Source organism: Mustelus asterias, chromosome 10 (assembly GCF_964213995.1).
Source record: "Mustelus asterias chromosome 10, sMusAst1.hap1.1, whole genome shotgun sequence".
Classification (NCBI taxonomy): Eukaryota; Metazoa; Chordata; class Chondrichthyes; order Carcharhiniformes; family Triakidae; genus Mustelus; species Mustelus asterias.
This window is the reverse complement of record NC_135810.1, coordinates 54,271,726-54,285,330: the sequence shown is the minus strand read 5'-3', so window position 1 is coordinate 54,285,330 and position 13,605 is coordinate 54,271,726. Positions and strand designations below refer to the sequence as shown.

Here is a 13,605-nt window from a genome sequence, read left to right as displayed (position 1 = left end):
GATGGAAGAATATATTAAGGGTAAGACGCTTGGCAGTGTGGAAGAACAGGGGGATCTTGGGGTCTGGGTTCATAGGACGCTCAAAGCGGCGTCGCAGGTAGAGGCTGTGGTTAAGAAGGCGTATGGAATACTGGCCTTCATCAAGAGGAATTGAGTTTAGAAATCGGGAGATAATGCTGCAGCTGTATAGGACCCTGGTCAGACCCCACCTGGAGTACTGTGCCCAGTTCTGGTCGCCTCATTACAGAGAGGATGTGGAAGCCATAGAACGGGTGCAGAGGAGATTTACGAGGATGTTGCCGGGATTAAGTGTTATGCCTTATGAGGATAGGTTGAGAGAGCTAGGTCTATTCTCCTTGGAGAGGCAAAGGATGAGAGGTGACCTAATAGAGGTGTATAAGATGTTGAGAGGTATTGATAGAGTGGATTCTCACAGGCTTTTACCCAGTGCTGAAATGGTTGTCACGAGAGGCCACAGGTTTAGGGTGCTGGGGAGTAGGTATAGAGGAGATGTTAGGGGTAAGTTTTTCACTCAGAGGGTGGTGGGTGCGTGGAATCGGCTGCCGGTAGTGGTGGTGAAAGCGGATTCGATTGAGTCTTTCAAGAGACTTTTGGATAGGTTCATGGAGGTTAGTAAGATAGAGGGATATAGATGAGCCTCGAAGGTAAGGAAATTGTTCGGCGCAACTTGTGGGCTGAAGGGCCTGTTTGTGCTGTAGCTTTTCTATGTTCTATAAATCCCCAGGACCGCACAGGGTATTCCCTCGGACCTTCAACGAGACTAGTGTTGAAATTGCAGTGGCCCTGGCAGATATATTAAAAATGTCGGTATCCACGGGTGACGTGCCGGATGATTGGAGAATAGCTCATGTTGTTCCGTTCTTTAAAAAAGGATCAAAAAGTAATGCGGGAAATTATAGGCCGGTAAGTTTGACGTCAGTAGTAGGTAAATTATTGGAAGGAGTATTAAGAGATAGGATCTACAAATATTTGGATAGACAGGGACTTATTAGGGAGAGTCAACATGGCTTTGTGCGCGGTAGGTCATGTTTAACCAATCTATTAGAGTTTTTCAAGGAGACTACGAGGAAAGTAGATGAAGGGAAGGCAGTGGATGTCGTCGACATGGACTTCAGTAAGGCCTTTGACAAGGCCCCGCATGGGAGTTTAGTCAGGAAGGTTCAGTCGCTAGGGATACATGGAGAGGTAGTAAATTGGATTAGACATTGGCTCAATGGAAGAACACAGTAAGGAGTCTAACATCACCAGGTTAAAGTCCAACAGGTTTATTTGGTAGCAAACGCCACTAGCTTTCGGAGCGCTGCTCCTTCGTCAGGTGAGTGGGAGTGAGTGGAACAGTTTATGACAATAATCTTCATCGTAGCACATTCTGCCTGGGCAAGCACCATCCAGGGTGGAGCTTGAGTTCCAGGTCACCTGACCCATTCTCTTAAAGGGGCATGATCCAGCATATATATCAACCCCCACTCTCCTCACATAATTATGATTACGAGGGACCATGTAGGCAGACTACAAGTTGGATTTAACAACCCCCATCATCAACGTCCCCTTGCAAATTTGTCAGCAAGAGTGTAAAATTCCACCCTATGTGAAATTTAAAGTTGCTGGTATGTGAATGTTTCAAGACTGACTGTCACTATTTCGCATTCACAATCTCTTTTCAAATTATTTTTGCAATGATCTACAAGGCGATCAGGAATGATTCACTTTGCCATTTTGATGTTTATTGAAGCAAGTGAAATGTTACACGTGATGATATGAAATCATATCAGCAGGCAAAAAGATATTCATTTACTTCATCGATGTCCTGTCTTGTGAAATCCTGCTGATGAGCCTGCAATTCAAGAAAACAATTTTCCATGTTATTAGGATTTCACTCTGGCAAGTAATAAATGGCTATTAAAAACTGAATATTACACATACATTACCCGTTTCACGTTTTCTTGTTTTATTCTTCCTCGTGTACTGTGTGAAATACCACTGGACTCTCACATCGGTAATAGACTAAAACAGAAAAATATAAATTAAGTATGAACTCAAATCTATGATGCAATCTGTATCTGTTATCAAGTTCTGTGCCATTCAAAATAATGTACAGTCTGCATGACTTGGTTTCTAAAGGTGCTATAGTTTTCATTCATGTTATTGATGCCATCAAATTAATTCTGTTCGACATTACATTCAATGGCTTAAAGAGAGGTTAAGGGGTTAAGGTGCAAACACTATAAGATATGGTGCAAGTAATTACTCAATCGTCTTTCGGATGAGATGTTAAACTGAGATGTATTGATTCAATACAATTCAGTGATGTTATCTGCGACCTTTCTCGAAAGTAAGGCTCAAGAATACAACATCAGTACATGCATACAGTCATTGGGGGCATTTTTTATTATCCTGAAAGTACACTACAGGATAAGAAATAAATTTAGATTGGGTGCCTTAGATCGTAAAATAAATAAAATATGCAGCAATGATACATCAGATTGATAATTTAGAAAGTAAGTCCTGAAGAGTTAGAAATTCATTGACATAATAAAAGAATGCAATGCAGGTGTGGCAATGCCTGCTCCAGTAAATTAACATATGTGGCGTGATAGACTTGCATAGATTCACTCGGACATTGAGTGCTGTAAGAAGTGATGTAACACAAACAAATGTCTCTCCAGAGAGCTAGTGTACCAATAGAGAATAGAATATCTTAGAATGTGAAAATTAGCACTGAAATTCGATGGTAAAAGGAGACAATATGGAAATCATCGGAACTGTGGTTTCCCAAGGCAGAGAATGGTAACATGATCAGTGCCTTTGAGAGAGACCCAGAAGGAGACCCAGTGGTACAGGAGACCTGAAGGTTATAATGAAGAGACAGCAACTAAATACCAAAGAGGGTGGTGTGTGATAAGAAATCTGATACGCATGCCAACTATGAAAGTCATCCTCATCACTTAAGTACTGGTAAGATCAATGTCTACCTATTAGTTGAAGTTATACAGACATTTATTTAGTTCTTCCTTATTAGTGTAATCATGCATTGATTGTATATGACCTAGAAGTTTAACAGGAGAGATTTTAAACAACTTCAGTGAGTATCCCATATCCCTTAACTCTTTGGTATCCAAGATCTCTCACTTGAATTTACTCAACCAACAATCATCCACAGCCTTCTCAGGTGGAGTTTCTAAAGATACAAACTCTTTGAGTAAATATTTTTCATCTTTGTCCAAAATTGCCATTCCCTTATTCTAAGACTGTGACCTCTTGTTCTATGCTCTCCAGCCAGAGAAACATCTTCCCAGCAATGACCTTTCAAGCCCTTTAAGAATTTTACATGTTTCAATGAGATCATCTCTCACTTTTCGAAACTGTAAGGGAATATAGGCTACTTAATCTTTCCTATAGGACAATCCTGATTCCCAGGAATCAGCCGGTCGAATCATCACTGCAATCCCTCTGGGGCAGTATTCCCTTTCTTTGGTAAGGAGACCAAAAGTGTACACAGGACTCCAGGAGAAGGGGTGGGCAATTCTCCCAGCCCGCTGCGCTGCCGAGAGACTCACGTGGAGGCCATTTAGCAGGTTCCCCGCTGGGTGCCATGGCCTCTACGAGTGTCCGGCCGCCAGATTTCCGGACCTCTCAGCTCCACACCAGAAATCGGTGCAAGCTGTATTAACTATTCTAATGAAGATAGAATAAGACATAGGAGCAGAATTAGGCCACTCGGCCCATCGAGTCTGCTCCGCCATTCAATCATGGCCGATTTTTTTCTCATCCCCATTCTCCTGCCTTTTCCCCATAACCCCGATCCCCTTATTAATCAAGAACCTATCTATCGCTGTCTTAAAGACACTCAATGACCTGACCTCCACAGCCCTCTGCGGCAAAGAGTTCCACAGATTCACCCACTCTCTGGCTGAAGAAATTCCTCCTCATCTCTGTTTTTAAAGGGTGTGGCTGTGAACAGTAACTGCTGCCTTTCTCCAGTTATTGTGTTATGGATGTGTCATTCTTACCCTCTGACAGTGCCAATTCCCTTATCTTTCCACTGTGAAGTCACCTCTTCTACACCCCATTGTTTCCCCCAGTCACATAGTTGATGCTAATTTCCCCATCAAAACATTCCTTCAAACAGGTGCCCTTATCAATTCCCTTTTATTATATTCCAATTTCATCTCTTAATCTTAATTTTCCCCAATTCTTAACACTTACAACATAAAGCTATCCATATCATAGTTCCAAATTAGGACAACATAAAATGTCTACCAATTTTAGTTAATTTAGGATGCTCACAACTAAATATCTTAAATTACATTTTACTTATACAAACTTTGAAAGTAAAAAAAATAAGTCAATTGTACATGTTTATATCATTCAACTGTCTGACAAAAACATCATCTTACACTGTACCTTCACAGTCTTCATTTGTTGCAAATGGAGAATCCTCATGCGACAATACTTGCTGACATCCTGGATTATGAGATGTGGAACTTTGTGGGGACCTTTCATCATGTCTACAACTGTGAGAAATTTCTCTTGTTGACATTGGACTTTCTGGTTGGTCACAATATGAGGAGTAAGAGGAACATTTCTCCTTTTGGTCTGTGTCTGACCAACACCGTTCTTCAGTTGGGCTAACAAAAAGAGTGCTTTGGTTACATAACTCAGGTTTTCTCCCTTCTTCATGTTTAAATATTCTTGATCTCTGACAGTCTGGCTTGGAAAATTTACTCTTTGAATTCACCAAAGTTTTATCTGGCTTTGTTTGATTTGAATACCGACTTTGAAAAGTTTTCTTGGACTTTTTCTTCGCAACATGGGTTCTGGGAGTATGGTATGATTTATTGAAGTTTTCATAATAATCATCATAGACTTCCTCATCAGAAACACACAAGTAGTTTCCATCATCAGGATCTTGAGATGTAATCATTATTCTCTCTTGCAAGGTGTCACAAGGTCTTGTAGGTGATCGCTGTGCACAAATTATTTCCGATAGATCAACTTGCACCTTTTCTTCTTCATTCTGATTTTTAACAATAGCTCCTGCAATTATTTTAACATATCCATGTTCTTCACCTTGTTGAATATGACTTTTTGCTTCCTCAGTCAATTGTTCTGAACAGGACACATCATTCCCAATCTCTCTTGCACTTTTCGATGAGGTTTCTTCACAATCAGCAGAAGGAATGAGACGTGGCAATAAAACGGAACCCATGTTTTGTTTCAGATAAATGTTGAAATCCTCCTGCACAGTCATGGGGGATAAAGGTGCATTTGCTCCCATCATTGTTGGACCTAAAGACAGTCCCACAATAGTCACTGGTTTATATGTCAAATCAGCCAATTTCGGATCTGTTGTCCAAGTTGAAGAGCCCACAGTTTTCATGCATTTTGGCCTATAACTGGGTGAGGCTATGAAACACTCTAATTCAAGACAATCATCACTCCATTTACTCTTTCGGTTTTGTTTTTTGAATCTTCTATAAGGGGTATTTAGCTTCAGCAAACGTTTACTTGTGTAAGAACATCTGTGCACTGATTGCAGTTCCAAAGATTGCTTTGTCATATCTGTATCCACTTCATCTTTAGGTTCCAAGTTTGGATTGACTGGAAATGTTTCCATGCTATTTACACTGCCTTTACCATCTTTACAATTTGGTGAAGAAACTGTGCTTGCACATAACCTCTGTTTAGCAGATACATCTGTATCAATTTTGCTCAGTTCAGATCTATTCAGTGCTCTTGTACTTCCTTCTCCAGTCTGTACCAGTGGCATGAAATCCTTTACTGATGGAAAAGGAGTTATAAAGCTCTTAAATGAGGCCTGGATAATATTGGGAAGACCCTGTCTGTGATTTATGATCCGGTTGTTTGTATTTATTTCCAATGCTTCCTTAAATTCCTCACTTAGGAATATTAGCTCATTTACAGAAACAGCAATATCAATATCAAGATACTGGCTAAATTGGGACAGAACCAGTTTTGGAGGTGATGGAATGAACTTGTCTATTGATCTTTGGATATGCAATGGTATGCCCCAATGGGATTGAAATCTTTTTGCTGTGATGTGCCATTCCAGGATTTCAATGGTTTCAGTAGACTGAAAGGCTAATTCCATACCTATGTGCTCTATTTTAGCTTCACTTGGTTTGATTGCTGGAAGCAAAGATGGTGCTTTAGGAATCATCATTTCTACTGACTTGTCAAATGTAGTTGCAATGCCCCAAAGGTTATTAATCTGTTTGTGCTTTAAGTTTGTACCTAAGTGATGAATGATATCCTGTTCAGCAAACAGAATATATGGTAATCTTGTTCTCTTAAATCCTTCAACATGTGTTCTCAGCTTTGGTAATGATTTCTTCAATGCTGGAGGATAACTTTGTTTGTACAATTCCTTCACCAGTTCAGGAAGACAATCCAGTTTAATAGATAGACTTTGTTTTATCACACACATATTTAACTTATTACTACATTCTGGTACAAGTTCAGTAAGAGTAGACTTCCTCCTTTCTCTCTTTTTCATTTGGACACTTCCCTTCAAACTTCCATAGTATGAAGTATTATTTTGTTCTTTGTTCAGAAGAGATGTGCACGAAGAAGAAACTGTTTTATCAGCATTTGATAAGCCTTTCTTTCTGGACTTCATTCTATGCTGTTTTTTAATTTTAAATTGTTCTACAAAATCCCTTATAGGTGGAGGAGGTGCCATAAATTCATTTAAAGATGCCTCAACAAGCCTGGAAATGCCCCATACGTGATTTACAATCCTTTTCTTTATATTAACTTCTAGTGCCTTTTTCAGCTGATCATTCATGAATTCTAACTCGATTGGAACAATAACTATTTCAACATGAAACCCTGGATTGAGCCGGGCTAAAATCAGCTTCGGAGCTGGTGGAATAAATGCTTCTGCTGATCTTTGAACATGTGATGGGAAACCCCAAGGACACTGAAGCTTTTTCTGCAAAATATGCCATTCAAGAAAGTTGCTGGTTTCATCAGAAAAAGAAGTTTGTCCAGGTACAGATTTAATTTGAAATCTACTAGCCTTAATTGATGGAGGAATGGGTGGTCCCTTGGGAATCATCATTTCTACTGACTTTTCATACTGTGTTTCAAGTCCCCAGAGATATAAAAGTTGCCTGTGCTTCAAGTTCATTTCTATCTGATCAATATCATCTTGTTCAGTAAAAGGTATATACCTGATTCTTGATTTTTTAAATCCCTTCCCAGGTGCAATAAGCTTTGGTAAAGATTTCTTTGACACTGAAGGATAGGTACATTTGTAGAACTCTTCTACCAGTTTAGGCAAGCATGCAGTTTTAATTTCCAGACACTGCCTTAGCACACTCATATCAAGGTTTTTGTCAGACTTTAATCTAAGGATAACACTGGCAGCTATCTCTTTCACTTTATTTATGTGCATTTCGTCTGTTCCAAATTGTGAACCTAATTTTCCTCCTTTCAGTCGCAAGGTTGTGCCCCGAGAAAATATTTCATAACTTCTACCCAAATTGGCACTATTGAATACTGTGCTGCTTTCTTTAACATTTTCTGATTGTTGGACGAAGCTTTCATCATATGGAGTAGGACCCATAAACTGCTTTAAAGATGAGTTAATAACTTTTGGAAGACCCCAATTTTGATTTATGATCCTTTTCTTTATATTTTGATTCAGGGTTTGCCTATGTTCGTCAGTAACAAATGCCGGTTCAAAAGGAGCAACAGCTATTGCACTATCAAGCTGGGAATTTAACTGGGTTAGAATAAGTTTTGGAGCAGGTGGAATTAAGACTTCTAGCGATCTTTGAATGTGCAAAGGTAAGCCCCAATTGTACTGAAGTTTCTTCTGTGTTATGTGCAGTTCGAGCTTGTCTCTTATTTTCTTGTAAAGGAAGTTGTTTTCCATACCCACAGGCTCTATTTGAGCTCCACTGGCTTTGATTATTGGAGGCAATGCTGGTACCACTGGAATCATCATTTCCAATGATCCTTTATAGGGAGTTGGAAATCCCCACTGATGTGTAATCTGTTTGTGCATTAAATTCAATTCCAAACGATCAATTGCTTTTTGTTCAATAAAAGGCATATATGTTGATCTTTGTTTTTTAAAACCTATGCCAGGTAAAATAGCTTTAGGCAAAATCTTCTTTGATGTCTGAGCATTGAGAGCACTGTAGGCATTCATTACCAGTTCAGGTAGGTGCTCTGTTTTAATTTCTAAACACTGCTTTATTAAGCAGAAATCTATAGAACCTCTACATGTAACGCCGTGATTATCAGAAGAAAATACCTCGATATTTTTTTCCACTTCTGTGCTTTTTTGATACTTTGATAAAGGCAATTTTCTTAATTGGATAATACTGTCTGAAGTAGGCACAATGAAAATGGGCATTGCCGCATCTTGTGGCTGTAGAATTAAATCTTCTGTTTTTGGGACAACAGGTATAAAATTCTTTACAGATAACTGAATGATCTTCGGAATGTCGCATGTGCAACTTATAATTCTTTTTCTTGTATTCCTTTCTAGTATTTTCCGGTGTCCATTACTAAGGAAGGGCCGTTCAACCGGCACACAGATCTTCACCAAAAAAACCTCTTGTTTTAACTGTGATGGAATTAATTTTGGGGCAGGTGGAATAAAGTTTTCTTGTGATCTTCGAACATGGAGTGGAAAATCCCAGTTGTGCTGAAGTTTCTTCTGTGTTATGTGCCATTCTATTAAGTCCTTAGTTTTATTGTCAATGAAGGTTGTTTCCTGACCCACAAATTCTATTTGGACTCCATTTGCTTTGATCACTGGAGGCTCCGGTGGTACTTTTGGAATCATAATTGCCATCGATTGTTCATATTGGGTTGTATATCCCCAGAGATGGGTAAGCAATTTGTGCTTTAAGTTCAGTTCTAAATGATTAACAGCATCCTGTTCAATAAAAGATATGTATGACAATCTTGGCTTACTAAATCTTTTGCCAGGGGCAACTGGTTTTGAAAAAGGCTTTTTTGACATTGAAGGTGTGGTGAACCATCGTTGGTTACCACTGTGGGTTATTCCTATGTTACTGTTGGGTTAGGGGGTTGCCACAGTGGGGGTTGTATAATGGTGTTGGGTTAGGGTGTTTACCTGTGGTAGATGTTGTTATGGCACATCCCAGTCGGGCCCCGCCTCCTGGGGAGAGGTATAAGACCCTCTGCTCCGGCGGGACCCCTCCAGTCTGAACTGGTGTACTCGTGTTAGTTAGTTCCATTGTTTGCTAATAAAAGCCTTCAATAGCTGAAGCCTTGTTCCACGTGCTTGATTGTCGCGCATCAATTTTATTAGCAAACATAAAACTCTCAACAGTAAAAAGGGAGTATGGAACAAATATTAAAACCAGAGCGTCTGGCGCTGGACCCACGTGCGGTCGGTGCCGCTAACACCTTCGACCACTGGTGGAAGTGTTTCGAAGACTACCTGGCAGCCTCTGCAGCTGTTACTACAGACAACGACAAACTCCAGGTCCTCCACGCGAGGGTAAGCGACACGATTTATCTTGCGATTCGTGCGGCCACCACTTACCCGAGGGCTATCGAGCTCTTGAAGAAACGATACACGAGACCACCCAACGAGATCCACGCTCGTTACCTCTTCGCTACACGACGTCGGCAGTCGGGCGAAACCATGGAGGACTACGCCAATGAGCTCTTGCAGCTTGCCAGGGGTTGCGACTGTAAAGATGTGTCAGCAGAGCAATATATGTACGACCTCGCCCGAGATGCGTTCGTAGCAGGGGTAGGGTCCTCGTACATCCGGCTTAAGTTATTAGAGAAAGGGAACCTCAACTTGACCCAAGCGATGGAGATGGCTGAGATGCTGGAGGCAGCGTCGAAAAGCTTGGCTCTGTACCCCGAAGACCACGTGGAGACAACGTGGCAAGAGCAAGCACAAATCCCTCCTCGCCCCACGGGCTCGCGCTCCCATATCGATCCGACGACGGCGGCAGCTCCAGGCGGCCAGCGATGGTATTTTTGCGGCGGGGCCAAGCATTCACGGCAACAGTGTCCAGCAAAAACGGCGATCTGCAGCCAGTGTGGTAAAAAGGGCCACTATGCTAAAGTTTGCAGGTCAAAGCCCAAAAACGGCAGTGCAGCCTGTGACCCTCCGGAGCGGAGACAATCTCCTTCGGCGTCGCAGTACCCACGAGGTCCGACCACGTGCGAATCCAGGACGGCGCCATCGTGGCTGACGGAGGAGGAGGAAGACCACCAGGAGTCGCTACGTTTGGCGCCCTCACCCACGTGCGATTCATGGGGGCGGCCATCATGGTCAACGACGACTAGGAGCGACCAGCAGGGGTCCTCAGTATCAACCTCGGCTGCATGTAGTGACGCCCAGGGGCCAACGGTGGCGTCGATTTCTCTGGACCAGACAAAGCACCACAGGCTTGATAATTCCATGATGAACATCCTTCTGGTAGTGTGGCGACCAGAACTGGACGCAGTATTCCAAATGCGGCCGAACCAACGTTCTATACATCTGCAACATCAGACCCCAACTTTTATACTCTATGCCCCGTCCTATAAAGGCAAGCATGCCATATGCCTTCTTCACCACCTTCTCCACCTGTGACGTCACCTTCAAAGATCTGTGGACTTGCACACCCAGGTCCCTCTGCGTCTCTACACCCTTTATGGTTCTTCCATTTATCGTGTAGCTCCTCCCTACATTATTCCCACCAAAATGCATCACTTCGCATTTATCAGGATTGAACTCCATCTGCCATTTCCTTGCCCAAATTTCCAGCCTATCTATATCCTTCTGTAGCCTCTGACAATGTTCCTCACTATCTGCAAGTCCTGCCAGTTTTGTGTCGTCCGCAAACTTACTGATCACCCCAGTTACTCCTTCTTCCAGATCATTTATATAAATCACAAACAGCAGAGGTCCCAATACAGAGCCCTGCGGTACACCACTAGTCACAGGCCTCCAGCCGGAAAAAGACCCTTCCACTACCACCCTCTGTCTTCTGTGACCAAGCCAGTTCTCCACCCATCTAGCCACCTCCCCCTTTATCCCATGGGATCCAACCTTTTTCACTAGCCTACCATGAGGGACTTTGTCAAACGCTTTACTAAAGTCCATATAGACAACATCCACGGCCCTTCCTTCGTCAACCATTTTAGTCACTTCTTCAAAAAACACCACCAGGTTCGTGAGGCATGACCTCCCTCTCACAAAACCATGTTGACTATCGTTAATGAGTTTATTCCTTTCTAAATGCGCATACATCCTATCTTTAAGAATCTTCTCCAACAACTTCCCCACCACGGACGTCAAGCTCACCGGCCTATAATTACCCGGGTTATCCTTCCTACCCTTCTTAAATAACGGGACCACATTGGCTATCCTCCAATCCTCTGGGACCTCACCTGTGTCCAGTGACGAGACAAAGATTTGCGTCAGAGGCCCAACTATTTCACCTCTCGTCTCCCTGAGCAGCCTTGGATAGATTCCATCAGGCCCTGGGGATTTGTCAGTCTTTATATTCTCTAACAAACCTAACACTTCCTCCTTTGTAATGGAGATTTTCTCCAACGGTTCAACACTCCCCTCCGAGACACTCCCAGTCAACACATCCCTCTCCTTAGTGAATACCGACGCAAAGTATTCATTTAGGATCTCCCCTACCTCTTTGGGCTCCAAGCATAAGTCCCCACTTTTGTCCCTGAGAGGTCCGATTTTTTCCCTTACAACCCTTTTGTTCCTAACGTATGAATAAAATGCCTTGGGATTCTCCTTAATCCTGTCTGCCAAGAACATTTCGTGACCCCTTTTTGCTCTTCTAATTCCCCGTTTGAGTATTTTCCTACTTTCATTATACTCCTCCAGAGCTCCCTCCGTTTTTAGCTGCTTGGACCGAACATACGCCTCTCTTTTCCTTTTGACCAGTCCCTCAATTTCCCTGGTTATCCACGGTTCTCTAATCCTACCCTTCCTATCCTTCTTTTTTACAGGCACATGCTTGTCCTGTAGCCCTAACAACCGTTCCTTAAAAGACTGCCACATACCAGATGTGGATTTACCCTCAAACAGCCTCTCCCAATCAAGAGCTGCCAATTTCTGCCTGATCCCAATAAAGTTAGCCTTCCCCCAATCCAACACCTTACCCTTGGGACACCGCTCATCCTTTTCCATCACTATCCTAAAGCTAACAGAATTGTGGTCACTATTTGCCACATGTTCCCCGACCAAAACTTTGAAGACCTGACCGGGCTCATTCCCCAGCACCAGGTCCAGTATAGCCCCCTCTCTAGTTGGGCTGTCCACATATTGTTCCAACGAACCCTCCTGTACACATTTTACAAATGCCTCACCATCCAGAGTCCCTGCCCTCAGCGATTTCCAGTCTATACCAGGGAAATTGAAGTCTCCCACTACAACAACCCTATATTTCCTGCACCTATCCAGTATCTCCTGACATATCCATTCTTCCACTTCCCTTGGGCTGTTGGGGGGCCTGTAGTACACCCCCAACATAGTGACTGCGCCTTTCCTGTTTCTAAGCTCCACCCAGAGTGACTCGCTACACGACTCCTCCGAATTGTCCTCCCTCTGCACCGCTGTAATATGCTCTCCAACCAATACCGCTACTCCCCCACCTCTTTTGGCCCCTCCTCTGTCTCGCCTAAAACACTTGTACCCTGGAATATTCAGCTGCCAGTCCTGTCCCTCTTTCAACCAAGTCTCCGTCACCGCAACCACATCCAAATTCCTCGTGCGCATTAAGGCCCCAAGTTCGTCTGTTTTACCTGCTACGCTCCTTGCATTGAAGTATAAGCACTCCAGACCCCCAGGCTCAGTGAGGTCGTCCTCCCCCAGAGTGCTCTTCTTCTTTGCCAGCATTGTCCCAGCCCCAAGCTCGTCCCCAGCCACCACACTTATAGACCTAATAGTTTGATCCCCACCCCCCTGCCATACTAGTTTAAACCCCCCCGAACTGCACTAGCAAAGCTCCCAGCCAGGATATTTGTGCCCTTCCAACTTAGTTGTGACCCCTCCCTCTTGTACAGGTGCCATCCTCTCCTGAAAACCTCCCATTGGTCTATGAAAATAAAGCCCTCCCTCCTGGACCAGTCCTTTAGCCAGGCATTCATTTGAACCAACTCCCTATTCTTATCCTCACTGGCACGAGGCATTGGGAGCAGCCCAGAGATGGCCACCCTAGTGACCCTACTTTTTAACCTATTTCCCAACTCCCTGAATTGCTCCCTTAGGACCCCCCTACTCTTCCTATCTACGTCATTTCCACCAATGTGTATAATGACATCCGTTTCTTTATCTTCCCCTTTTAAAATGCCTCCTATCCGCTCGGAGACATCCGTGACCCCAGCACCAGGTAGGCAGACTACCATCCTGGAGTCCCGTTCGCCCCCACAGAATCGCCTGTCTGTCCCTCTAACTGACGCATCCCCCACCACTATCGCTCTCCTAACCCCTCTCTTCCCTTTCCGGGCCACAGAGCCTGACTGTGTGCCAGTGACCTGGTCACTGTGTCTTACCCCTGGAGAGGCACACTCCTCCACACTATCTAAAACAATGTACCTGTTTTG

The 13,605-nt window shown here is 43.2% G+C and overlaps 1 protein-coding gene across 1 annotated transcript in view; it reads right to left on the bottom strand.

Annotated features, from left to right (window-relative positions):
• Positions 1 to 1,272: 1,272 nt before the first annotated feature.
• Positions 1,273 to 13,605, bottom strand: part of LOC144499588 (uncharacterized) — a 312,004-nt gene continuing 299,671 nt past the window's right edge. The window contains exons 3-4 of the mRNA XM_078221715.1: positions 1,945 to 2,025; positions 1,273 to 1,855 (exon numbers count right to left, since the gene is read on the bottom strand). Coding sequence (XP_078077841.1) covers positions 1,970 to 2,025 — 56 coding nt within the window. The 3' untranslated portion in view covers positions 1,273 to 1,855; positions 1,945 to 1,969. The remainder of the gene's footprint in view (positions 1,856 to 1,944; positions 2,026 to 13,605) is intronic.